The following is a 26,794-nucleotide window of genomic DNA, read 5'->3' as shown; positions in this document are numbered from 1 at the left end:
AGAAAGAAATTTTTTTAACTGAGAACACTGATCATCAAGTAAAACTTTAGCAAGTTTGAGTACAAAAATTAAGATTTTGGGGGGTTGGGCTATTATTGGTAATTGAATCTAGAGCATTTTACAACTGAGCTAAACCCCCAGCCTTATTTATTATTTACTTACTTATATCTATATTTATTTATACACTTATTTGCTTCTTTTTGTGGCACTAGGGATTGAACTTAGGAACATTTTACCTTCAAGCCATACCCCCAGCCCTGTTTTATTTATTTATTTATTTATATTTTTTTTGGTTTCATAAGTAAATCTTTTTTTTATTGTCTTCTTTTCCTTTTTTATTTTTTTATTTTATTTTATTTTATTTTAATTTTTTAATTTTTAATTTTTATTTTATTGGTGCACTGTATTCATACATCATAGTGGGATACAAACTTTTGTAGACATACATGCACACATCACCCAGTCAGCCCCCACCCGATCCCCACCCCATTCTCTCCCCATCCCTCCTTCCCATGCTTGGCTTAGTGGTTGACATCTAGTATTATAGCAATTTATCTAAAATTAAAAATGATAATCTCACATAACAGTTTCATTTGTCTGATACCAAGCTTTTGATGACTTAAAGATAACATTCAATATTTCTTTCTGCTTTCTTTCTTACCAGAGGATATTTTTTTTCTGTTTTTTTAGGTGAAACTATCATATATTTATATATTTATTTTTCAGAAAAAAATCTATCCTAATATGGAATATGGATTCTAGATACCCAAAAAGATCTTGAAAATGATCTTGAAAAAGAACAAAGCTAGAAGATATATATTTTCTGATTTCAAACCATATAAAGCTACAATAATTGAAACAGTGTAGTAATATTCTAAAGGCAGATATATAAACCATTGGAGTTAAATACAAGCCTAGAGCTAAATTCTTCCCTATATTGTCAAGTTATTTTTGACAAGGTTTCCACGAACATTTGGTGGTGGAAATAATAATCTTTTAACTAAATATAGTTGAAAAATAATAATTACATGGAAAAGAATAAAATTGGACCCTTACCTAATCCCACATACAAATATTAACTCAAAATAGATAGAAGACCTAAATATAAATCTTAAGACTATAACTTTTAGAAGAAAATCTGGGTCATAAAACCTCACAACATTGAAATTGGCAGTGATTTCTTGGATATGATTTCAATGGCACAGGCAACAGAAGAATATACAAACTCCCTAAAAAAATAAAAAAAATATTGTATATCCAAAGACAATGTAAAAAGAGTTAACAGTTACTAATAGAATTGGATAAAATGTTTCCAAATGCTATATCTGAAGGTATATTAATATTCCAACTAGAAATCCTAAAAATTAATAACAATAAAGGCAAACAATACCCTTTAGAGATAGGTAAAAGACTAACATAAATAATGAATCTCCACAGATAACCAGTCTTAGTTGTCTGTTGGATGGAAAATCTTATTTCTCTGGTTCTGGGGTGTGTTACCTATTTCTTCTTTGTAGTTAATCTCTTTGAGTATTTTCTCTAGCGCTGGTTTTGAAGACATAAATTCCTTCAGTTTCTGTTTGTCATGGAAGCTTCTTATTTCTCCATCTAATTTGATAGAAAGTTTTGCTGGGTAGGAAATTTTTGGCTGGAAGTTGTTTTCTTTCAGAGTTTGGAATATGTTACTCCAAGCCCTTCTGGCTCTCATGACTTGGTTTGGGAAGTCTGGAGTGATTCTAATTGGTTTGCCTCTGAATGTCACTTGGCCCTTCGTTTTTGTTGCCTTTAAGATTCTCTGCTTGGCTTCCACATTGGTCATTTTGACAATTATGTGGCGTGGGGATCCTCTTCTCCGATCCTGTCTAAAGGGAGTTCTATGAGTTTCCTGGACCTGTGTATCAACCTCTTGCTCTATGTTTGGAAAATTTTCTGCTATTACTTCCTTGAAGAGATTGTTGATCCCTTTGGTTTCGCTTTCTTTTCTCTCCTCTATTCCAATTATTCTTAGGTTAGCTCTCTTAAAATGGACCGATATTTCTTCAATATCAGATTCCTGCTGTCGGATATTTTTTTCTAGATTAGAAACTATGCGTTCATTTTTGGATTGCTCATCTTCTAAGAGCGAGATTCTGTTCTCCATGTGTTCTAATTGGTTGCTTGTGCTTTGAATTGAGGCCTTTACTTCATTAATTGCATCCTTTATCTCTTTTTGGCTCTCTCTGAGTTCTTTTCGAAGCACCTCTATTATTTCTACAGTTATTTTCCTGATTTGATCTTCTAGAAATCTCTGATTTTCTGTTTTATCGGGTTCTGATGTTGTGGGGTTATGGGCATTCATTGCTCCAGTGTTATTCCTCTTTCCCATGATTTCGGAAGTTTGTGCCTTCTCTGGGTTCTTCCCTTGGGTCACTATGACTTCACTTAAGGTGCTCTGGATCTCGAGTCTGTAGTATCTCAGACCCCACTACTCCTTTACTGGGTTGTATCACAGAGTCTCCGACCCAGGGAGTCGATAGAGGCTGCTTTAAACTATGGGGGTGCCAGGTTGCACGTTCTCCTATGGTGTGATATCTCTGCCACCGCCACTCCCTCACTGGGTCAAGTCCCAGGGAGTACAGTACTGGGATTTCTCCTCCGTGGCCCGCAATTTGACTCACTGTTCTTGAGTACGCAGATGTAGCTGTACTGGACTCGGTGAATTCTCTGCTGCTGCCGCTGGTAGCAATATGGCGCTGCTGCCACGCCCTCGGCCGTGAGGCTGGCGTATTTTTTTCTTCTCTGGTTTTGAGTTCCACTTTGAGTCCCTGCAGCATGTGCTGAGGTCAGCCACTGGGAGCTTTAAATGCTCTCTGCGCCGAAAGATCCCGCCTGGCTGTTTTGCAGCGGCTCACCTTGGCTTGCTGTAGCCATCCGGTGAGTTCGCTGCTGCCGCCGGCAGTATGGCGCTGCTGCCTCGTCCTCGGGCGCGTGTATCTCCTCTGTGGCTCTGAGCTCTATTCTCAGTCTGCTTTCTCTCTGGAGCCTGGTGGTTTTTTTGTTTCTCTGGTGATGGTGTTTTCTGGCTATGAAAGGCTCTGATTTTGTGGTAATCTTATTTATTTTTTTTTGAAAGAGGGTCTCCCTAAGTTGTTGAGGGCCTGGAAAGTTGCTGCGGCCGTCCTCAAGCCTGTGATCCGCCTGTCTCAGCTTCCCAAGTGCTAGGATTACAGAAATGAGCCATCAGGCCTGGTTCAAAAACTAAGGATTTTGTTAAGTCTCACAAAAAAGACAATTTAAAACCGGGAGAAGCTGGGCATGGTGGTGCACGCTTGTAATCCTCGCACTGGGGAGGCTGAGACAGGAGGATCACACAGGTTCAAAGCCAGCCTCAGCTACTGAGTAAGGCTCTCAACAACTTAGTGAGACCCTATTTCCAAATAAAATATAAAAAATATAAAATAGGTCTGGAAGTATAGCCTGGAGGTAGAAAGCCTCTGGGTTCCACCCCCAGTACCACTAAAAATAAATAAATAAATAAAAAATAACGGGAAAAAAATAGAAATAATATATGCAAACAAAAACATAATATTAGGTTTAATCATACAAATAAACGTGAAACACAAGTACCAGCAGAAAATGAGCAAAAGAACAGTGGTATTTCACGGAAAAAGAAACCTTTATGATCAGTAAAAACATCAACGGTGGCCAGGAAGATGCAAAATTAGCCACAGAAAAATATTTTAACCTGTTTGACTGGAAAAATAACACATTGGAAAATATCAAGTATTAGAGAGGATATAGGTCCAGAATCTTATAGCACTGTGGGAGGTAAGGGATAAACTGGCCAACAACTTCAGAAGCAGTGTACTACTATCTCTCAAGTTAGAATATTCATATACCCTATGTTACAGCAATTATACTCCTACATACATAATCAAGAGAAAACTTCAGACATGTATAACAAGTAACATATAAAAAACTGTTCGTGAAAGGGCTGTTTAACATTATAGCTTCATGGAAACCACCTAAATGTCCATCAACTGGGAGATGTAAGAGGAAACTGTGGCATATTCACACACAGGCACACTGTGTATCAATCAAAACGAACCACAGCAACATGCAGGTAACAGTATAAATGAAACACAAGCTTTTAAAATTTTTAGTTTTAAATTTTTTAATTTTTATTTAGTTTTAAAAAAGTCCCAAAAGATTACACACAGTGTACCTTTATATAAAGTTCAAAACAACTGAAATTAAAAATTGTTTTTTTTATGGGTCTGGGGATGGAACCCAGGGGCATTCGACCTCCGAGCTACACCCCTTGCCCTATTTTTTCTTCTTTATTTTGAAACAGTGTCTCACTGAGTTGCGGAGGGCCTCACTAAGTAGCTGAGGCTGTCCGCGAACCGCGATCCTCCGGTCTCCACCTCCGGAAGGCTGGGATTACAAGTGGACGCCACCACGCCTGGCAAAAAGTGATTTTTTTATTGAGGTGAATTCATGTAAAAATTAACTACCTTGAAGCAGAGGCAGTGGCATTTAGTAAAAACATACTGTTCTTAAGAGCACATGTAGCCGTAGCAGCAGCAACAGCGTATAACAGGAAGATGAGAAGATGGAATCAGGACAGGGTGTGGTGGTTCCTGGGCAGGGAGGGACCAGCAGAGGTTTGAGCGAGAAAGGAGGCCTATGTGGCTGGATAGAGGGTTTTTCAGGCCCTAGCTTTACTTGTAAGTTGCTTATTTGATTCCTGAAAATGACCAACTGCATAAACAAACAGCTAAGCAAACTGTTCTTTCTTTGCCTCCCATCAACAGACGGTATCAACAACTTTTACAATCCGTGCTTTGAAAACAAAACAGAACTCCTCTTCTATTGGGAGGAAGTGTATCACTTCAAACTTTATGTGAAGTAATAAAAGACAAGAGAGGGAAAGAAAAGGCTAAGACAAAACGGCAAAGGGCCTCTGAAAGTGACATCATAGCCAAGAAAAAGTCACAAGGACTCCTGTGAAGGAGAAGGTGGACGATTTTCTCTTGGTGGAACATTTTTTCTTTTTTCTTTTGTGGTACTGGGGATGGAACCCAGGGGCATTCTACCTCCCAGCTACACCCCCAGCCCTAGTTTTTTATTTTGAAACAGTGTCTCACTGAGTTGCAAAGGGCCTCACTAAATAGCTGAGGCTGTCCCGGAATTGGGATCCTCCTGTCTCAGCTCTTGAATGCTGGGATTATAGTGTGCACCACCATGCCCGGCTCACATTTTGCCTTTTCACTGGTGGAAGAGAAGCAGTTCTAGCTCCTGGCAAGAGCTGATGACCATCTCCCCCAGGAAGCTTTCTCAGATTACACAAATCCTCTTGCCGCTATTACAGTCCATAGAGACTAGATCCCACAGTTTACCGTACTCCATCTGAGCCTCTAGAGAAAAATCTGTGTTTATTGGAAGGTAACTTGGCACTCTGGTTAAAAATTGAGGCTTAAGGCAAAGTGCCAGGTATTGTTCTAAATGCTTAAAAATTTAGAACATTTTTGTTAACATATGTTAACATTTAACATATGAAAACCTATTCATCTTTCCAATGACCCTGAGAGGTAGGGTAAATGATTATTCCCACTTTAGAAAGAAATAGAGGCACAGACAGGTTAAGTAACTTCCTCTGGGTCACAGAGTTGGTAAGTCAGTGTTAGAATTTGAACTCAGGTAGACTGACCTCAAGCTAATTGTGTGTGTGTGTGTGTATGAGAGAGATGGGGGGAGGGAGAGAGGGAGGGAGGGAGGGAGGGAGAGGGAGAGGGAGAGAGGGAGAGAGAGAGAGAGAGAGAGATTGGTGATTGAGGCCAGGGGCATTCTATATCTGAGCTACAGCCCCACTCCTATTTTTATTTATTTATTTATTTATTTATTTATTTATTTATTTATTACAAGGTCTTGCTAGATTGCTGAGTCTCACTATGTTGCTGAGGATGGTCTCAAACCTGCTATCCTCCTATCTCAGCCTCCCAAGTACTGGGATGAGCCTTTATTCTTAATCACTATGCAGTTTTGAGCCCTCAATACTTTAACGGTTACAGTTCCATCAGTTCAAATTCACACCCTAAGGTCATAAAATGTGTTTGGCATTCTAGCCCAGGGCAGGAAAGTTGGCTTGTGACAACCTGAGTTCCAGGCATGGCTCTGAGGCTGAGAAGACCTGGGCAGGCCCATAGTCTCTCTTGGAGCCCTCGGTTTCCTTCTTTGTAAAGTGAAGGGTCGGACTTGACAGTCTCAATAGTCCTTCCAAGGCTAATGTTTTATGAGCGTGGGATTCCTGGCAGTCCAGGTCATACTGGCTCTTCCTGGGCCAGGTCTGGTCCCTCCTGCTGGGCTCCGTGTCTCACAGTTGGTTCTGCTTCTCATTAAATAAGAGAAAAAGAACAAGAGAAGATTCCCTCCTGAGAGATCGGGAGGGACCTCATGGTCGCTCTTCTGCTTTGAAGAACTTAACGGTCGTTAAGCGAGAGCTACCTGCCAAGTGAAAGATGGAAAGAAAGGAGACAACAGGGAGAGCTGCACTTGCAAAGCCTGCTCGCACTCAAATGAAAAGGGCAGCTCGGAGTACTTAAAGAACTGACAATGTTATTGCAACCAGATGAGCCAGCTCCTTAAAGCACGAGGACAGGATACGCTGTGAAGACCAGGCTGGATCCCCGCAGGCAGGACCAAGCCGGCAAACTATGTACCAGCCAAGGCTAGTGCTCACTGGGAAGTGGTGGGAGAAGAGACAGCTCGGGTCTATTGGCCTCTACCACCCCTTAACGAACACTCCCAGGGCTGGTGCTGAGTCTTGGGGATCTATACATCCCAAGAACCCTAAAAGTTATCAAGCTTCAGAATCAGCCTACATTAACAGAACACCAACTCTGAGACAGGTTCTACCAGAAATTTCTATTTTTATTCTATTTCAGAGATAAGGAGACAGAACATACGGTGATCAGATCCTAGTTCTAGGTCTGCTGTTATTAGCTATGTGAAGCTGGTCAGTGTTACTTGTGTGGAGCCTTGGCCACTCTATCCATAAAATGATTGGCCGAATGGAGTTATAGAAGAGGTCCAACAAGCTTAAAATTTCTATAATTCATAAAGTTATCAAATATTTATCTTATAATCACCCAGAAAAGCATTCATCTGGACAAATTTAATTATGTCTCAGGCCACCAGAACTCAAAAGTCTCCACTGATGAGCACATAATAGATGAATCCAAAAGAAGACAGTGTTAGCTTTGGGCCTTGGTAGCGCTTCTGATTCTGCTCCAGGTGGTGCGATCCTGCATCGCCACGCATGGTTGGGTGTGCTGTGCCTTGTACCAGGTTACTTGGCCAAGGGAGGTGAAGGAGCTGGAGCTAAATTGCATTCCTTCCTCTGGCATGAGCTCTGTGCCCATGAAGCTCAGTTCAAACCAAAAGTGCGTTGTTTGGGGATGCTTTGAAGCTGCCCATAAAAGAAAGGTGGCTGGCAAGACTGTGAAGCCATGGCCAAGACTGCGTTGTCTACACAACTTATTTTATCTTGTGTATTGCCGAATACATTTCTAGAACACCTCCTCTCCCTTCCAGTCATTTATAAGACGTGCCTCCATACAGCTGACATACAATTGACCCTATTTTTTTAGTGTCACACATCTATTGATATTCTGAGCCAAGCCAGCATTACCCAAGATGCTTGAATGGACTGTCTCTAAAACTCCCAATCCAGGCTCAAAAGATTAAGATATTATTTGGCATAATGACTGCATAAGTAGAAAAGGGAGATAGCTTTTCAAGGCTAGTCCTTTATTTGGGGAATAAGAGAATCCTTATTTAACTGACCATTTTCTGATGTGTAAAATAAACCTACTTCATCATCTTTACACTTCCAAAATATGGCAGCTACCAAGGGCACATAGAAAAAATAATTAATAACAAAAACTGTTAGCAAAAAACATAAAGACTCAGGCATGATGGTGGATGCCCATAATCCCAGTACTTGGGAGGCTGAGACAGGAAGATGGCAGGTTTGAGGACAGTATGCAGTAACACAGTGAGACCTTGCTTCCAAAAAAAGGGGTTACCGGGGCTTAGCATAAAGACAGAATGTCCCCGGGTTCAATCCCCAGAGCCCCAAACAAAAAAGGATACACATGTGCGTGTGGTGCATACTCACTCACTCACTCACTCACTCACTGGATTCTGGGCCTCTACTGAGTCGCCTTTCCATGCAGACAACAGTTCTTTGCCACCATTATCCTGACCTTCCAGCATCAAATTAGATTTGCCAGCCAGGCATGGTGACACACGCTTGTAATCCCAGAATTTGGGAGGCTGAGATAGGAGGATCATGGCTCTTGGACAGCCTCAGATACTTAGTGATGCCCTTTGCAACTCAAAGAATAAAAAAAATAGGGTTGGGGGTATAGCTCGGAGTTACAATACCCCTGGGTTCCATCCCCAGCATCACATAAAACAATAGATTTGCAATGGTTTATCACATTCTGTTTCCTTAACATTGTAATCAACAGCTACAGAGACTCTCCATTCTGGATTTCCTGGGTCAATCTCAACTTCTAATATCCTGCCCTTCAGACCTCTGAAGAAAAAGTTCCTAACTTTTAATTTGGAAAATATGGTCACATAATCTCCTCACAGAAATCTCAGTGACAGCAAAGCCACAACATCATTACGGTGCCCATATTTGGTTTGTGGCCATGCAAAGAACTGGCTTTTCCACCCAGGGCTTCATTAAAGAAAAAACAATGCATTTACTATTAAATGACTTAGAACTCAGATGAACTGCTCCCGTGTTCTACAGGAGGGCTTTTCAAGGCAAAGGAATTCCTATTTGATGGAAGGGTACACAATCTGGAAAAATTGAAGCCATGGGGCTTTCCAACAGCCAAACTCCCACACGCTGGCTCCCGAGGCACATCACTCTCACTATTAAAGTGTCACCATTTATAATTTGGTGCTAAGCTACTCAACATGGTCTACTAGCAAATTGATTCCTTATTCTATTCAAGTGGAGGGAGAAGACGAAGTAGGTGTTGGCGATAAAAGTGACCCTACTCTCAAGTTGAAATGAAGTTATTTCCTGGCACACAAGGACCAGGAAAAAAATACTCAAGAATCAACTTTGATAAGCAGGTTCGAATCAATGCTTGTGGCGTCTAGAAAAGAAAAACGGCTGCCTCTGGCTTTACTCTATGTTTTTGCAGTAGTAGTTTTGTGTTCCCTTCTACCTCCAGGTACCACACTCTGAATTCTGACGGTATGGAGGAAAGTTATACTCAAAGGGAGACTTGGCACCATTCTCCAACTGCCTGAAGGCACGAGCAGTTCCCATTTTCTCTCCCGCTCCCTGACCTTGTGAATGAAGAAGGCCACAGCTTCATCTTAATGACATGACTGTGCAGGGACACGCTACTGAGCCAATGTTGTTCGTGCTCAGGTCAGTTCAGCAGAGCCCTTGAGGATCGCAAAACACTTTAAAATGGAAAAAGCAAAAATGAAATAAAATAAAATAAAATGGAAAAAGTACTAAATTCTGTTCCCTGTCGTTTGGGGTATTTCAGCACAGCAGTGAATAAGCTATAGATTGTGACTCAGATGTGTGCCGTTTGCTTTGGACTTTTTTCTTGCTTACTTGCTTATAAAACTTCTTAAATGTACTTCTAAATTACAGCAATTCAAAGGGGAAAAAAAACAACAAAAAAAAAACTCAAACCTTCGGGCTTGGTTTCCTCCCTCTAGCAGGCTGAGTCATAAAATTAAATCTTAGCCATTTCAAGAGCCAACACACCCCACACATTAAGAACCGGTATTGTTCCCCAGGACTCCCTTTCATCCAAAGGCCACACCCAGCTCACATTTGAGAAAAGAAAGAAAGAGCTCAACATTTGCACATTTCATAAGAGAACAGAACTTCTGCCAATTTATAGGGGTGAGGTGCATCTGAACCTTCCAGAGGAACTTCTGAGGTTATAGGCAGAGACTTCAGCACCAGCTAGACGTGGGTCCAAGTCTCGATCTGTGTGACCTTGCTTATGTTACTTATACAGTGGAGATGTTAGTAATATCTGCCAGTAGATACTCTCTGGGAGAAGGAAATGAAAGAGGAAGGAGAGACTGGCACACAGTAATACCCAAGCACTTGCTTTTTATGCCACAGCCTTTGGGCTTAGCCAATGATGAGCATCTCCCCTGCCCTTTGGGTACACCAACGGTCAGGAACAACGAGATCCATTCCAAATCAAACCTCAAGGAGGCACTGCTGGGAGAGGTGTAACTCGACCCCAAACCCAAGGGCAGGATTTTAATCAGAAAGTCAGAGGCTGGTGGACTTTTACAGTTAGGTAGACATACATAACTTTCAAGTCATTAAATTGCACAGACCAATTACATATATAATGGCTGACTCATAACAGCTGACAAATGCACACATATCTATGCTTATTCTTTTAATACCCAAAGGAACCGAAATTCCAGGCCCTACAGTAACTTGTTTAAGATTATACACTCAGTTAACAGCAGAGCTGGAATTGGTGCTTGGGTACTTTCAGGAAACGGAGGGCTCTGTCTCTTCCTAATATTGAGAGTCTTGGATTTAGACATTTTAAAAAATGGTCAAACTTTTCCCAAACCTTGAAAATAATCCCCCAACTTATAATCATCATGGTGTAGATCTGAGTTGTAAAAGATTTATTTCAAGACAAAAAGTAGAGCTATAGAGATTTACTTAAGGAAGCAAGAAATACCCATACAAGGGAGAATGTGGGCCACTTCCAGGGTGAGAGAGCCCCACTGAGGTGCATGGCCCTTCTTTTATAGGAAACCTTGTAAATGGTGAGCACAAGAGGTTCTCATGAGGCGGTGTCAGCCTGAGGAGCTGGATTCCCCTGATCGTGAGCATGGAGAAGGCATGGTGGTCCAGTTCTTCTCTACCTATATCTTTTATTTCTTCCATCCTAACTCACCCCCTACACACACACACACACACACACACACACACACACACACACCCTCTTCATACACGGTGTACAATTCTTCTTGGTCCATGCCTGGGCAAGGCATCACAATGACCACAGCATGCCATCACCCAATCCCTTTACCACCATCCTCATCCCTGGCCACCACTGGGAAATGGAAGCTAGATTCCCTCTGACCTATGTGGGAACCCTGCCTGGTGAGTGCTGAGAGCTCTGAAGGGCGGAGACAGAGTTCCTTTCCCAAGCCACAGCACCACAAGGCAGTCTCAGGTCCTTCTTTGTAAGCACAAAACATCTGGAAACTTTCTGAAGGTCTTGGACAGCCAGTTGAAAGAGGAGCCAGGAGCAGGAGAGGTAAACATGACCCTGCTTTTTCTTCCAGGCCAAGTCTGGGGATGTGACCAGCATAGACCTGGGGTCACAGGCCTGGAAAAGCCCCTTTTGAATTTCAATGGAAAATCCTGATTCTGCCTCCCAGGTATTGCACAACAGGGCTGGTTCCAAGCTCTGAGGGTGGAGGGAGGCGAGCTAACAGGCCTGCACTGGGTCTGGGAAAGAGACACCAGGAGTGGGTGGGACTGCCTTTCTTCATTTACAATTCAGGGACTCATTCTAGAAATATGTATTGAGCACTGACTTTTGGAGAAACCCTGGACCAGGGTCCAGTGTGGGAGCAGGGGGGCTGGCAGAGAAGACCACAGATAGGGTGTGGAATTAAGCTTAGGCCCAAAAGACAGACAGGAGTGAGCCAGGTAGAAGCAAACTTACGCTGTACGGGACAACATAATAAATATTTTAGCCTTTGCAGGCTATACAGTTTCTGTCACAACTACCCAACGCCACTGTTACAGCATGAAAGCAGCTACAGACAGACAATACATAAAGGAGCAAGTGTGACTGTGTTCCAACAACCTTTATTTATGAAACTAACACTGATGTTTGAATTTCATATAATTTTCACATGCAATTGAAATTTTCTTCTTTTGATTTTTTTCAACCCTGTAAAAACATAGAATGAAGCCACTCTGCATGTATTTTTAAGACTGTGTTGAGCTATATGGAGGTTCAAGTCAAGGACATCCCTGAACTAGGAAGATGATACTCATTTCTAAACCACAGACCGTCTTAGATCCTTATACCCAGTGCAGGGACTAGGGTGAGACAAGTGAGCTACCCAGTACCCAAAGCTTAAGGAGGCACTCGCTAGTCTGGACTGGGTTGGCACTCGTCAGACCTGAGGGTGAGGGCTTCCTTAAATTTTGAGGTGAGGGTCCTCCCTCACCTCACTCTGGTCCTGGCTCTGCTTGTACCTGTGCACAGTGGAGTACATTATCCTGAAGTGGTAGCCTCCTCCTTCACCAGAAGCGCTGGATGCCTTTCTGGTGATGCACAAGTTTGCAGACTGAACATTTGGTTCCCAGCCACTGCTCTGAGGTGCTGATTTTGGTAATAAGAAAAAAAAAATTTTTTTTTTTAAAAAGGCTTAAGCCAAAGGGGAGGAGAAAGAAACAAAAAAGCCATGCAAACTGGAGACTGGGGATAATCTGGGAGAGAAGCATGATTTACAAAGTCTCCCTTGAAAGCTGTTACACTTGACACAGAGACACACATCTGCAATATGAGCTACTCAGGAGGCTGAGGCAAGAGGGTTGCAAGTTCAAGACCAGATTGGGCAACCAAGCAAGACTCTGAATCCTAATAAAATTTTAAAAAGAAATGGTGATATAGTTCAGTGGCATAATGCTTACCTAACATGTGCAAAGCCCTGGGTTCAATTCCCAGTACTACAAAGAGGGAGAAAGAGTGAGGGAGAGGAGAGAGGAAGAGAGAGAGACAGAGACAGACTGAGACTGAGGTTGAGTTTGCTGAGAAAAAGATTGTTGTTCAAAGAACCTGTTTAACCCATTTCACTGCTTTAAAATTGTAAACCTTTTTTGACACTTCCTTGATTTTCACTCATTATGTTTATACTTTTAGTAAATATTTTAAATCATATATGTGATAATGGACTTAACCTCAGAATATGTAAAAATCTCAAAAAATTAACAGACAACTCAATTCAAAAATAGGCAAAGGGGCTGGGCCATAGCTCTGTGACAGAGTGTTTGCTCAGCAAGTAGACTGCTCAGCAGAAGAAAGAGAAAGGTATTTAATCAGACATTGTCCCCAAAGATAGACAAATGGCCAACAAGCACATTAAACAATGCTCAAGGTCGTTAGCCATCAGGAAAATGCCAACCAAAACTATAATATCACTTCACACCCACCAGGATGGCACTAACCCAAGTCACAGACAATAACAAATGCCGCTCAGGATGTGGGGAAACTGGAACCCTCAAGAATTAGTGAAAGTAAAACAGTACAGTTGTTTTGGAAAACAGTCTGGCAGTTCCTCAAAAGATAAAACAGAGTTATCATATGACCTAGCAATTCTACTCCTAGGTATATACTCAAGAGAGCTGGAGACTTATGTCTGCACCGAAGCCTATGCATTCACAGGGGGCATTATTCATAATAGCCAAAAAGTGGAAACAACCCAATGTCTAACAATCGATCAATGGATAAATAAAATAAAATGTGGTACATCCATGTCATAAAATGCTATTCAGCAATAAAAATAATGAAGTACTAATCCATGGTACACTACAGATGAACCTTGAAAAATGAAGCTAAATTTTAAAAAGCCAGTCACAAAAGACCACATACAGTACGAGTGCATTCATATGAGGGTGCAGAAAAGGGAAACCGCCGCGATGGAGATTAGTGATTGCTTGGACCGAGGAAGGGGCCAGAGGTGTGGAGAATGAAGGGTGATGAGCACAGGGCTTCTTTTAGAGGTGGTGAAAGTATTATTCTAAAATAGACTGGCGAAGGTTGCACGTATCTGTGAAAATATTGTATATTTTAGATGGGTGAACCAGATGGCATGTGAATTGCATCTCAATAAAACCCTCTGTAAAAGAAAAGGAAGAGAAGGAGGGGGAGGAAGAAGAAGAAAAGGAGGAGGACTGAGCATCTCCCCTCCCTCCGTGTGGTGCTATTGTGCTTCCAAGACTGGCACTCCTTCTTTTGGAATGCGCTTCAGGTCTTTGAGTTGCTGAAGGCTGAGGTGGTTTTCTACTGTGCTCTAAGGGTTTGAGGGTTGATTTCCTAAATCAACTTAAAGCGGCTGGGGTTCAAGGCAGGGGACCGTGTGCAGGAGTTGGGTCTGGATATCTGAGATCTACAGGACCCTTACTTAATGTGGGGTTTTAGACACGTCCAGGTCAGACACTGGAACAAAGAAACACTGAAAGGGGCCTGTTTGGGTGTCATGGAACTCTTTGGGGCCAGAAAGGAGCCCAGTACCACTATCTGAGAACAGCTTTTCAAGGAGGACCTGCCTGAGCCACTGGTTAGTCTAGCCCTAGGCATTAGCCGTGGTCACCCCCAACCTCACACTCATGCTTCAAGTCCTTGAATGCTAAATCCTTTGGTCATCAGAGGGGAAACCTCTCCATCACCCCAAGATGCCTAAAGTCTGCAGGAGTCTGCTGTACTTGAATCAGCAGCTGCAGAAGGGAAAGCCCACATCCATGGCTGTGTGGCAGTCATTCTGTGGTGGCCCTCCCCTGGACAATGCAGGGCATGGATGCGATCAGCGTCCACTTGATAGTATTATCCTTGCCCTCTGACTCTAATTCTTTTTTGGCCATATACTAACCCTGGCCCATTCTAAGGGATAGGGCCTCTCCACTTGCTAATTCCCATAATGCAGGACATCTAGGGGAAAGGGGAAAAAATATCCTATTGCTGATACCGTTCCCATAGCTACCATATGAACAACATTGGCCGTGAAGGCATTCACCTTGAGCCAGAATCCAAGGTCAGGGGTTCTTGTTGCATTTCTTAGCAAGTCCTCACCAAGGAGCAGCTATAACCACCGAGGTGCAGAAGTACATTTATTCTACACTGTCCCAATGAAGTTAACAAAGGGAAGTAGCCCAGTCATCACAGAGCTGGCCTCGGCAGCCCGTCACACTTTCCGCTGATGCACTAGCTGCGACTGAAGTGCAGAGCGGAGCGGGGGCTGGATGCCCTGGGACTGTGCCAGGAAGGGTCAGCATCAGTCTATACCCATGTCATAAGCCTCGGGGATGGAAGAGGCGGTCTGGCACCTTGCCAAGCAAGGGCTTCCAGCTTAGCTTGAGCGCCCCATGAAATTTTAATTATTTCAAGGTTCAAATTGTTCCTGAGCTCCAGGACAACCAAATTTCCAGGCCAAAAACAAGCCATGTTGCTATTTTACTAGCCATCTTTTATGTCATTGGACATCAGGCTTCCATGGATATTTGGTCATTCATAAGTTATAAATCAGAAGATGAATTTATCATCCATGGGTCCCCTTAAACAGAGATATTGTTTCTCTCTCTTTATTTATTTATTTATTTATTTTTTGTGGGTTTGGGGATGGAACCCATGGGCATTCAACCTTCGAGATACAACCCCTGCCCTATTTTTTATTCTTATTTTTGAAACTGGGTCTCACTGAGTTGCAGAGGGCCTCACTAAGTAGCTGAGGTTGTCCGTGAACCGCGATCCTCCAGTCTCAGCCTCCCGAATGCTGGGATTACAAATGTGCACCACCACACCCGGCTCGATATTGTTTCTCTCTTAAAGTTTACCTCAATTCAATTCAAAAGAGATAAAATATAGAACGAAAGACATTTATACCAACAAAGGTGTTGTTAAACACTTCAAAAAATTGTTATTAGCCAGGCGTGGTGGCACACACATATAATCTCAGTATTTGGGAGGCTAAGACATGAGGATCACAAGTTTGAAGACAGCCTCAGTATGTAGCGAGACTCTCAGGAACCTAGCAAGACCGTTTCAAAACAAGCAAAGAAAAAATAATAATTTAAGCCAGGCATGGTGGCACACACTTGTAATCCCAGCATTTGGGAGGCTGAGACAGGAGGATCATGGTTCAAGGACAGCCTCAGCTACTTAGTGAGGCCCTTTGCAACTCAGTGAGACCCTATTTCAAAATAAAGAATAAAAAATAGGGCAGGTTGTATCTCGGAGGTAGAACTCCCCAGGTTCCATTCCCAGTACTGCAAAAAAAAAAAAAAGAAAAAAAGAAAGAAAGAAAGAAAGAAAGGGAGGGAGGGAGGAAGGAAGGAAGGAAGGAAGGAATCTTTAAAAAGGGCTTGGGTCGGGCATGGTGGCACACACTTGTAATCCCAGCATTTGGGAGGTGGAGACCAGAGGATCAAGGTTCCCAGACAGTCTCAGCTACTTAGTGAGGCCTTTTGCAACTCAGTGAGACTCTGTTTCAAAATATAAAAATACTAAAAAATAGGGCTGGGGGTGTAGCTCAGAGGTACAATGTCCCTGGGTTAATTCCCAGTACCAAAAAAGGGGGGGGGGGGCTTGAAGTTTAGCTTGAAGGTATAATGCTCCTAGGTTCAATACACACACACACACACACACACACACACACACACACACACACAACCAAAAAAAATTGACATTGCATCTTAAGTTTCATTTTCTTTGACAGTAACAATAAAGAATAGAGAAATATTTTAAAAGGAAAAAATGTGGGACACAGAAGCTGGTTTCAACTTCCCTTTTTAGTTTACACTTTTCCTAGTTTGATTTTTTTTTTAAATGGTACTAGGGATGGGGATGGGATTCAGGGGCATTCCACCTCCAAGCTACAACCCCAGCCCTATTTTTTATTCTTTATTTTGAAGCAGGGTCTCAGTGAGTTGCAAAGGGCCTCACTAAGTAGCTGAGATGGCCATGAACCCAGATCCTTTTTTCTCAGCCTCCCAAGTACTGGGATTACAAGCGTGGGCCACCACATCCAGCTTCCCTACTGCTTGGTGAGGCCCTTTGCAACTTAGTGAGACCTTGTTTCAAAATAAAGAATAAAAATAGGGCAGGGGGTGTATCTCGGAAGTAGACTGCCCCTGGGTTCCATCCCCAGTACCACACACAAAAAATAATAATAACAATAACAATTTTTATTCTTTTTTCCTTTCTTTCTTGATTTATTCTTTTTTGCCTTTTATTTTCTGATTTTATTTTAATCTGAACATTTTTTTCTGTTTTGCCACATATATTACCATCCTCTTGTGGATAAGAAGGCAAGTATGTGAAGTCTGAACACAGGAGCTGGTGGGCGTTCTGCCCCAGCTGGCCCTTGTCCTACTGCTGCAGAATTCGGGTCACAGGTATGGGTCTGGCAGAACAGAAGCAGGAATTTCTTGAACTTTACTGTTAAGATAACACTAAGTATCTTAACTGCCCAAACTCCAGACAAGGAGAGAGCTTTTTTAAAAAGATAAACACCCTTCACCAACCTTAAACCTAGAGACTTTAGACACATGCCAAAATATCTCACCTCTTTGAGCCAATAAATTGAGAGCGGGGGAGGGAGGAGGACTGTAGTCAGATAAGGGTTAGAGTTTTCATTTTTTACAAGTGGGAGGAGGATACCAATATAGTTAGTCAGTCAGCAAGCATTAATTCTCATTAATGTCTCCGACTGAAATCCATTCTTCTCTGCACAGCTGTGCAAATATAAATTAATAGGGCCACTCTGACCAAGGCATGCAAGCTAAAAACAATTTTAATGTGAGGCCAAAGAATTAACTGGATAAATAACACATTCTTTCAATGTGTGGGAAGGATTGTTCAAGTGACCACATCCTAGGATGCGAGACATACAAGCATCCCTTGAACGGCTTGCAGACTGGTTTCCAGGACCTCCGAAGGACACTAAAATCTAAGGATATTCTAGTCCCTTGTGTAAAGTTGTGTAGTATATGCATATGACCTATATACATCCTCCTGTATATTTTAAATACTCTCTAGATTACTTATAATTACTAATATGTAAATGTTACACAAGCAGTTATTATACTATATTTGCATATTATAATATATTAATATTGCAAATAGTTAATGTGGGAATGATGATAAGAAAAATGTCTGACTAGATGTGGTGGCGCACACCAATAATCCCAGTACTTGGGAGACTGAGACAGAAGGATCACAGGTTTGAGGCCAGCCTCGGCAATGTAGCAAGGCTCTTAGTAACTCAGCAAGATTCTGTTTCAAAAAAAAAAATTAAAAAAGGCTGGGGGTATAGGTCAGAGGTAGAACAAACCTGGGTTCAATCCTCAATACCAAAAAAAAAAAAAAAAAATCTATACGTTCTCAGTTCTCAGTACAGACATTGTTTTTATCAAAGTTTTCCAATGTGCATTTGATTGAATTTGTGGATACAGAACCTGCAGATACAGAGGACTGTCTAGACATTCAAATTAATAAACATCCCTGAGTGAGACACCGCTAAACTGCAGAACGAGGTGGAACGCGTCTCCCACAAAGCAGGTACCAAACGGCCAGAGTAAGAACAGTAGCATCTGCTACTTGCCGGCTCCGTGCTGAGGGTGACACCTCAGTTAACACTCACAATAACACAGAATCTCCAATTTATTTTTTTTTATTTTTTATTTTTGGTGGTACTGGGGTTCCTGGAAGCCCTTCTACCTCCAGGCTACACTCCCAGACCTATTTTTACATTTTCATTTTGGAAACAGGGTCTCCTAAGCCAGCGCGCGCGGCTGGCTTCGAACCTGCGCGATCCTCCTGTCTCCGCCTCCCAAGCGCGGGGATTACAAGCGTGCGCCACCATGCCCGGCCAGAATCTCCAATTTATAAGGTACATAGGAACAAAGTGCTAACCTGCCAGTTAGTGCTGGAACAAGAGTCACAATTTGAGTTCAGTGGAGTAACTCCAGAGATCGTGTCTAGCCACAGATTTTTTGTCCTTATCCATGTTTTTTATATACTTGACATGATGCTTTCAAGATAGTGAAAATCTGTAGGGTTCAGTTATTACCCTTAATAAGTTGACCATTGGACTGGTGAACCAGGAAGGATACACATGAAATAATCAGGGAATAGAATGAGAGTGTACCGTCTTCTGGATAAAGACATTCATGAAAGCTGAGGGCAAGTGGATAAAGCTTGTCTGTGCAACTTTTAAGAAAATTTCTGCCAGATTCACAGTATAAAGACCAAAAGACAGAGAAGACTATACTTTTGAAAATAATCCTCCCGTGCTGTGGTATACACATTCAGCAAAGGCTCTCTCTTTTAAAAATCTTGCCTAAGAAAAGACAAGAGATGCCAGCCCATCCCCCAGATGCATCTTAAGGGTCAATAAAAAATGCCCACAGCCCCCTTGAGCCTAATCTCAGAAGGAAAGGGAGAGAAGTTCCTGTTGTTCCTTTGACAGAGATGTGGCAACCTCTCCCAGCCTCCAGAGACTAGGCAGGGAGGAAGCCATCTGAATCATCTTTTCACTGGAAATTAACCATCCCAGAGCCTCTGACTGAGGGTAAGGGTAGGTTTGAAGGAAGGACCCATGAAGATGTGTAGAAGAATTAGTTGCAGGGCTGCAGATAGGAGTCAACTGGAAGAAGCACCGGCATACCGCGGATTACCCTGAAATTGACACTAGACTCACAGTCTCACTGAGAAATGAAGTTACAGGGTCATTTCCATTCACTTTGCAATACTTAAGTTTCTCGTGTACTCTTAATGTTCAAGTTGACATGATTTTAGAAACCCCTGCACACTTAAGTGAGATGTCATCCTGGTTTCAGCAGCAATTTCACAGCTGAGAGGTGCTAGGCAAGTCATCGTCATACAGAGCAGGACAGGCAGGGCTGGGAGGAGCTCTATACCTGTGATTCCCACGAGGAGCAGAAACAAATCCACAGATGTTGGCTGGAGTCAGTGGCCATCTGTATGGAGCAAGGCTACAGGCTCTCACTTGTTAGAAAATCTCCCTGATGCTTCTAAGAACCCAAGTAGTTAGTACCAGGTTTATTAGGGCAGAGTTAATGTTCCCTAAATGTCCAGAGAGAAAAGCAAAGAGCTCAGTGTAAGCACCTAGCCAATGGTTCTCAACTCCACAGCATCACCAATGGAGCATTGAATTCAAGTTATGCCTGATCCCAGTGACTCTAACTCAAAGGACTGAGATAGGGCCTAGCCATTAACTAACATGTAACCAGGATAAGAATCACCATATCAAACCTTTAGGGGAACATTCTAAGCCCAAACCATAAAACCGCCCCATCCCAAAGAAGTTCATTCTCATTCCACAAGGCAAAATGCATTCAATCCATCACCAAGAGTTCCCATAGTCTTAATGGCTCCAGAATTGCTCAAAAGTCCAAGTCCAAAGTCTACTCTGGGACTCAAGGCAAACTCTAATCTGTGAGCTCCTTATAAAAATAAAAAAGTAAGTTACATGCTTCCAATATATAATGGCACAGAGTAATCATTCCCATTCCAAAGGAGAGAATTAGGATATAGAAAGATAAAATGGGGCCAAAACAAGACCAGAATCCAGCAGGGATTGTATGGTATCCAGCAGGGATGTCTGGTATCCAGGGTACAGGGTGGTAGGAAGCTGTCGCCAAAGGGCCTCAGCAGCCCCACACCTACACCCTGCCAGTTGCAGCCAGTGGTTGATCTCTTAGCCGTGCTCCACCCCTACACCCTGCCAGTTGCAGCCAATGGCTGCTCTCTTAGCCATGCTCCACCCCTATGCCTTGCCAGTTGCAGCCAATGGCTGCTCTCTTAGCCGGACTCCTCTGTTTTTGGCTTGCAGCCTTCCTCGGCAGATTTTCCACATTCCTGGGATCTCTTAATTCTGGGGGTCTCCAATGCACCATTGGCCTCACCCTTACAACTTTAAAAATTGTCCACTTAGGGCCCCTTTGCAGGGATTCATGTTTCCTGACACCCCTGGCCCTCCTTTGAAATATGGTAGGAGCCTCCAGGACCCCTTAACTCCAGTATCCTGATTCCTACAGAACCAGCACCATGTGGACTGACACCCAGGTCTGGGGCCTTGGTGTAGCTGGGTCCCCATGGCCACAGTGCCTGGGCAGCTGAGCATGGTGAGACAAATCCTGGGGAAAAAACTTGTTAGGTGGCCCCATGGAAGCAGAACACCCCTATGGTCACCTCTTACAATCAAGTGCCCAAAGGTGAGCCTGGGATTAGTGGGGTCTTGCTGATTCATGAGACAGATGCCTTCAAGACATCTTTCCTGTTGTCTATGTGAAAATTTCTTAGCTTTTTAATGATAGTAATCTTTTCTCTCTCCTCTCCCTCCCTCCCTCCCTCTCCCTCTCTCTCTCTATCTCTCTATCTCTCTCTATCTCTATCTCTCTCTTTTTGAGGTACCAGGGATGGAACCCAGGGGCATTCTACCTCCAAGCTACACCTCTAGCCCTATTTTTTAGTCTTCTTTTTTTTTTTTTTTTGAAACAGGGTCTCATTGAGTTGCAAAGGGCTTCACTAAGTAGCTGAGGCTGTCCGTGAACCACGATCCTCCAGTCTCAGCCTCCTGAATGCTGGGATTACAAGCTTGCACCAGCTCGTTTGGCTGTGATGGTAGTCTTTTCAACAAGCACATCTTGCTTGGCCCATTTCATACATTTTTTTCTGGCTAAACTGCAAAATTTAAAATATTTTCTGCTCTGCTTTCTGTTCTCCATTTTTATAGCAAACCTGGATACAAGCTTCTGGCAATAACCATACTACTGTCTGAATGCTCTTCTGCTTTGAAATTTTCTCCACCAGGTCAAATAGTAAATAGTTCATCACCTTTAAATCTGGCCACACACAAAGTCACAGGCCATGGGGGAAATGTAGATAAGTTCTTTGCCAGAATGTATCATGTATGGCTTCTAGATCAATTTCCTATGGAATCCTTGCCCTGTGAAATCTCATGAGCACAGTCTTTACTGTCTCCATTCCTATTTGCATTCTGGTCTTCTGAGCTCTCAACAGAATTGCCCATTCCTTTTTTTTTTTTTTTTTTTTTTGGTGGTGCTGGGGGTGGAACCCAGGGGCTTTCTACCTCCGGGCTATACTCCCAGACCTATTTTATATTTGATTTGAAAACAGGGTCTCACTAAGTTGCTGAGAGCCTCACTAAGTAGCTGCAGCTGGCTTCAAACCTGTGTGATCCTCCTGTCTCAGCCTCCCAAGCGTGGGGATTACAAGCGTGCGCCACCACACCTGGCTCTGCTTATAACATTCTAAGTATTCTCCAGCCTATATCTCCAAATCTTTCCAAATTCCTCCTGCAAACCAGTTCCAAAGGCTTCTGAACAACATGGGCAGGTTAGTTATATAATATGAACCTACTTTTCTGGTACCAGTTTTCATTTTAGTCAGTTTTTCATTGCTGTCACCAAAATACCTGATAAGCATCACTTAGAGAAAGAAAGCTTTATTTGAGGTTTACTTATTTCAAAGGTTAGTACACAATCAGCTGACTCATGGCATCAGGGCTTAGGACACGACAGGAGGAAAAGCCACATTAGATCATGGTAGCCAGAAATAGGGAGGCAAGGACATACATATAGTACTCAAGACCTTGTCCTGAGTGACCCATCTCCTCCATCCTGTCCCACCTCTAAATCTGTACTGGGGACATGCTTTTAATACATGAACCTTTTGGGAAACATTCCAAACCCAAACTATAACCATTTCCATATCACAATAAAAAAACTACTATCTAAACAACAGAATTTATCTTTTATAATGCTTTCTACTTAATTTGATACACTTAAAAGACTTATTCTAATTCCACAGGCTTCATCAGTTGGCTGAAGGAGTCCATGGCAAAAAAAAAAAAAAGTTCAAGAGAAAGAAAACAGAGACCAATGGTTGGAAAATATAGACCAGATTTAAATCCCTTTAGGTCTGAAATCATGAACTCCATGGTAGAACTTATCTCCAGAGATAATCAATGAATAGAGTCATTTTTCTACTACCAAGAAATCTCCCTAATTCCTCCAATTCCAGAATAAAAGTGTTTGTATTTTTAATTACATTGTTCTACAACCATCTCAATCGTGATAGCTACCAATTAAAGTATCTATTTTCCAACAGCTATAAATGCTTCCTCTAAACATCATAATTTGAAAGATCTTAATATTTTCCATGAATTAAGAGAATAAATATCTAGATTTTTTTTAAAATCATGTTTAAAGAAATGGTGAAAAGAAACTTGAACTCTTACCAGATACCACTGGGCTTCTTTTGGACATGAGCTCCCACCTGGCTTTATTGACAGAGGATCTGCTACTCTCCCACAAGGCAGTAGGGGACCGTTTCTCTTCTGATCAACGTAACTCCAAGCCACCAGACCAATGTGGCCAGAAGGCAGGGTTCTCACAATGGCTCTCGTCCCAGTATACACAGATTTCTTAACTTCCCTGTCATTTTTACAAAATCTTCTGACTAACAAAGTGGATCGCTCCTTTTTGTTTTTTAAAAAATCTTCTTCTACATCTTCACAATTGTCAGGGAAGTCCTCAAAATGGCTTAAAAAGGTCTTGGCTGGTAGACTGTCAGCGAACTCTCCCCTGCAAATGACATCGCTTGCACAGACCAGGCCACCCTTATGGCAAGAGCTTTCAAAGCACAGGCATTTATCATTCAAGGTGCCCCAGTGATCACACCGCAGCTGCCCATTCTTGTTATCACAGTTTTGGGTCAAGTCCATCAGTTTACAAGTATATGCCATATAGTTTTTCTTTTTCTCCCCCCCAGAAAGTGGAACACAATTTCCACAATCATCCAAAATTAAGTTTTCCGACAGGGTATGGAAAGTGTCTGACATCCTTCTGTCAACTTCATAATGAAAGTGAAATACTGCCATGTCGCTGTCAGGGTGCGCCCTGTGGGTCTCTAAGATCCCAGAATGATTTCCTAATGGGCTAATGCCCACGGGGGGTCCGTCTAGTTCCAGCTGAATTCCAGGGAACACCTTTCTTTCCAGTGGAGAGGGGATTCCAGTTTCGAAACACAGGTCTTCCTCTGTGACAGAGTTGCATGTCTCATAAAACTGGCTCTGGGGAAGGCTGTGCTGATGATTTCGCAATATGCTGTTGCAGTTAATGTTAAGGTTTTTCACAGAATCTGTCCTGCTTTGCTCCCAGCACTTTTCATTGCTGTTCTCATCACTCACCATTTCCCCCCTTGCTACTGAAAGAAAGGTGGGCACGTTGCTTCCAGAAGAGTCTTCTTTAAGTCTCTTCGGTTGTGAGAGGGTATGAGAGCTCTGCCTGCCCTGCCTGCCAGGATGCACCTTTGGGACACTGATGTCTGAGGACTTTTCACTACTTTCATCTACAGCCGACTGGGCAGGTACCACTTTCCTCTGAGTCACAGGGATGAGAACGGAAGCTGCCGTTTCTTCAGAAGTCATCTTGACCGAATCACAGGCTACAAGCTATTCTGCTTCTCCTGCAAGACGATCATGTCAAGATTTCTCCAAAATGACCAACTGCCAAAATAATCTCAGATAGATATGAGTCCTTCTGAGAAACAAAGTGGCATTTCCTTTCATTCAGATGCATTAAGAGCCAAACAAAATTTCCCAGTTATAATGTCCCATTTGCAAATAGTTTATCCTAGATTGTTTTTTTTTTTTTTTAAGGTGGCAGGCCAATTTTTTGCTCTCTGTTTCTTAAAGCAAAACTTTTTGAAAACTTCTATTTAGGATTGCATTCTGCAACTTCTGTTCCATCATTAACTTGCAGTGATTTAAAAATCCAGCGTGAATATTTCCTGTCTCCTGTAAGGAAAGAGATAATGTCAAAACACTGGCACTAAATACATTGTTTATTTGTTTTTTTAATAAGCACATAAGGTAGTATAAAATATAAGCCAGTTTTGAAGATGTTTCACAACCAGAAATAAGTTTTAATGTTTTAAATTTTATTTTTTTAACACTTTAGAGCCTGTCTCCAGCCAAAATGAAGTAACAAAAACCAGATTTCCCTTCTGCCTTAAATATGAGGACGGGGGAATAAAAAAGCAAACGATCTTCAGGCATTGAGCAGTTAACATCGAACAGTGATCTCTGAAAAAAGAAAGCAATGCAGTGAGCTCTGTAAGTGCTCTGGCTTACTTCTTAAGAGACTTTACCAGGCCACAGGGTAGAAAAGGGAGCTCAAGTAGATTCCAACAGTCTACCTGAGTGAAGAGAAAAATTTGAAGGCCGAGCATGGTGGCGCACGCTTGTAATCCCAGCCTTAGGGAGGCTGAGACAGGAGGGTTGTAGTTCGCAGACAGCCTTAGCCTACTTAGTGAGGCCCTTTGCAACTCAGTCAGACCCTATTTCAAAATAAAGGAAAAAAAAAAAAATAGGGGCTGGGAGTGGTAGCACATGCTTGTAATCCCAGCATTCCAGAGGTGGAGACCGGAGGATCGCAGTTTGCGGACAGCATCAGCTACTTAGGGAGACACTTTGCAATTCAGTGAGATCCTGTTTCAAAAAATAAAACAAGCCGGGCGTGGTGGCGCACGCTTGTAATCCCAGCATTTGGGAGGCTGAGACGGGAGGATCGCGGTTCGCGGACAGCCTCAGCTACTTAGTGAGGCCCTTTACAACTCAGTGAGACCCGGTTTCAAAAATAAAATAATAAAAAATAGGGCAGGGGTGTAGCTCGGAGGTCAAATGCCCCTGGGTTTCAACCCCAGACCCACAAAATAAATAAATAAATAAATAAATAAAATAAAACAGACTAAAAAAATTGGGCTGGAGGTGTAGCTCGGAGGTAGAATGCCCCTGGGTTCCATCCCTGGTACTGCAAAAAAAAAAAAAAAAAAAAAAAAAAAAAAAAAAAAAAAAGGGCTGGGGATGTAGCTTGGAGGTAGAATGCCCGGGGTTCCATCTCCAGTACTGGAAAAAAATTTTTTTGAGACTTCAGAGAAGCCAAGGAAGCTAGAAAAAATAAGACACATTGAGAGAAGCAGAGCCAGGAGAGGTGGTGCACACTTGTGATCCAGCATTTGGGAGGCTGAGACAGGGGGATTGGAGTTCATGGACAGCCTCCACTACTTAGTGAGGCTCTTTGCAACTCAGTGAAACTCTGTATTAAATAAAAAATAAAAAATAGGGCTGGGGGTGTGGCTCAGGTAGAATGCCCCTGGGTTCCATTCCCAATAATTTAAAAAAAAAAAAAGAGGAGCATAAATAAGACTGAAATCGGACTTCTAATCAAAACAATGCAAGCCAGAAAAGAGTAAGATACTTTTAACTTAGAATTCTATACCCAGCAAAAATGTCTGCTACAAATGAAAATGGAGTGAAATTTTTTTCAGACACATAAAGCTGAAAATAATGTATCACAGGTGTATTCATTTCGAGTCACCCCTCCATGCCAGTCTGGTATGGAGCTGTATTTCTATTTTCTGTATTTCTATCTTTCTAATAAACTTCTTTAAATCTTAAAAAAAAGAAAATAATGTATCATTAACAGGCCTGTGATACAAGAAATGATAAAGGAAGTTCTTTAGGAAGAAGAAAAAGACTGATAGAAATCTACATCTATGTAAAGGAACAAAGAGCTTTAAAATGTTAAATATGGAGATGAATAAATCTTTTTTATTTTTAACAAGATTATTATGATCTAACAAGATCATTGCCTAGTTAAAACAAAAATAATAGCAATATATAGTGGGGTTTATAACAAACATAGAAGCAAAATGCACAATCAAATAGCACAAAGGTCATGGGAAGGGGAAGAGAACTATACTGTTGGTATTTTATTTTCTACATGAGTAATTATAATATTAGTTAAAGGTGGACTGTGATTAATTAAAAATACATATCATAAACTCCAAAGCAACCACCTAAAAAAAAAAAAAGACATAGGAGCCAAGCACAGTGGCTCATACTTGTAATTTTAGTACTTGGGAGGCTGAGACAT

The 26,794-nt window shown here is 42.1% G+C and overlaps 1 protein-coding gene across 1 annotated transcript in view; it reads right to left on the bottom strand.

Moving 5' to 3' along the window:
• Positions 1 to 24,285, bottom strand: part of PLCE1 (phospholipase C epsilon 1) — a gene marked incomplete at both ends in the record, with an annotated part of 297,487 nt that extends 273,202 nt beyond the window's left edge. The window contains 1 exon segment of the mRNA XM_080695071.1: positions 23,095 to 24,285. Within this exon segment, the coding sequence (XP_080551197.1) occupies positions 23,095 to 24,285 (1,191 nt within the window).
• Positions 24,286 to 26,794: the final 2,509 nt, after the last annotated feature.

Source organism: Muscardinus avellanarius (assembly GCF_963383645.1).
Source record: "Muscardinus avellanarius genome assembly, chromosome: 4".
Lineage (NCBI taxonomy): Eukaryota > Metazoa > Chordata > Mammalia > Rodentia > Gliridae > Muscardinus > Muscardinus avellanarius.
This window is presented reverse-complemented; position numbering and strand designations above follow the sequence as displayed.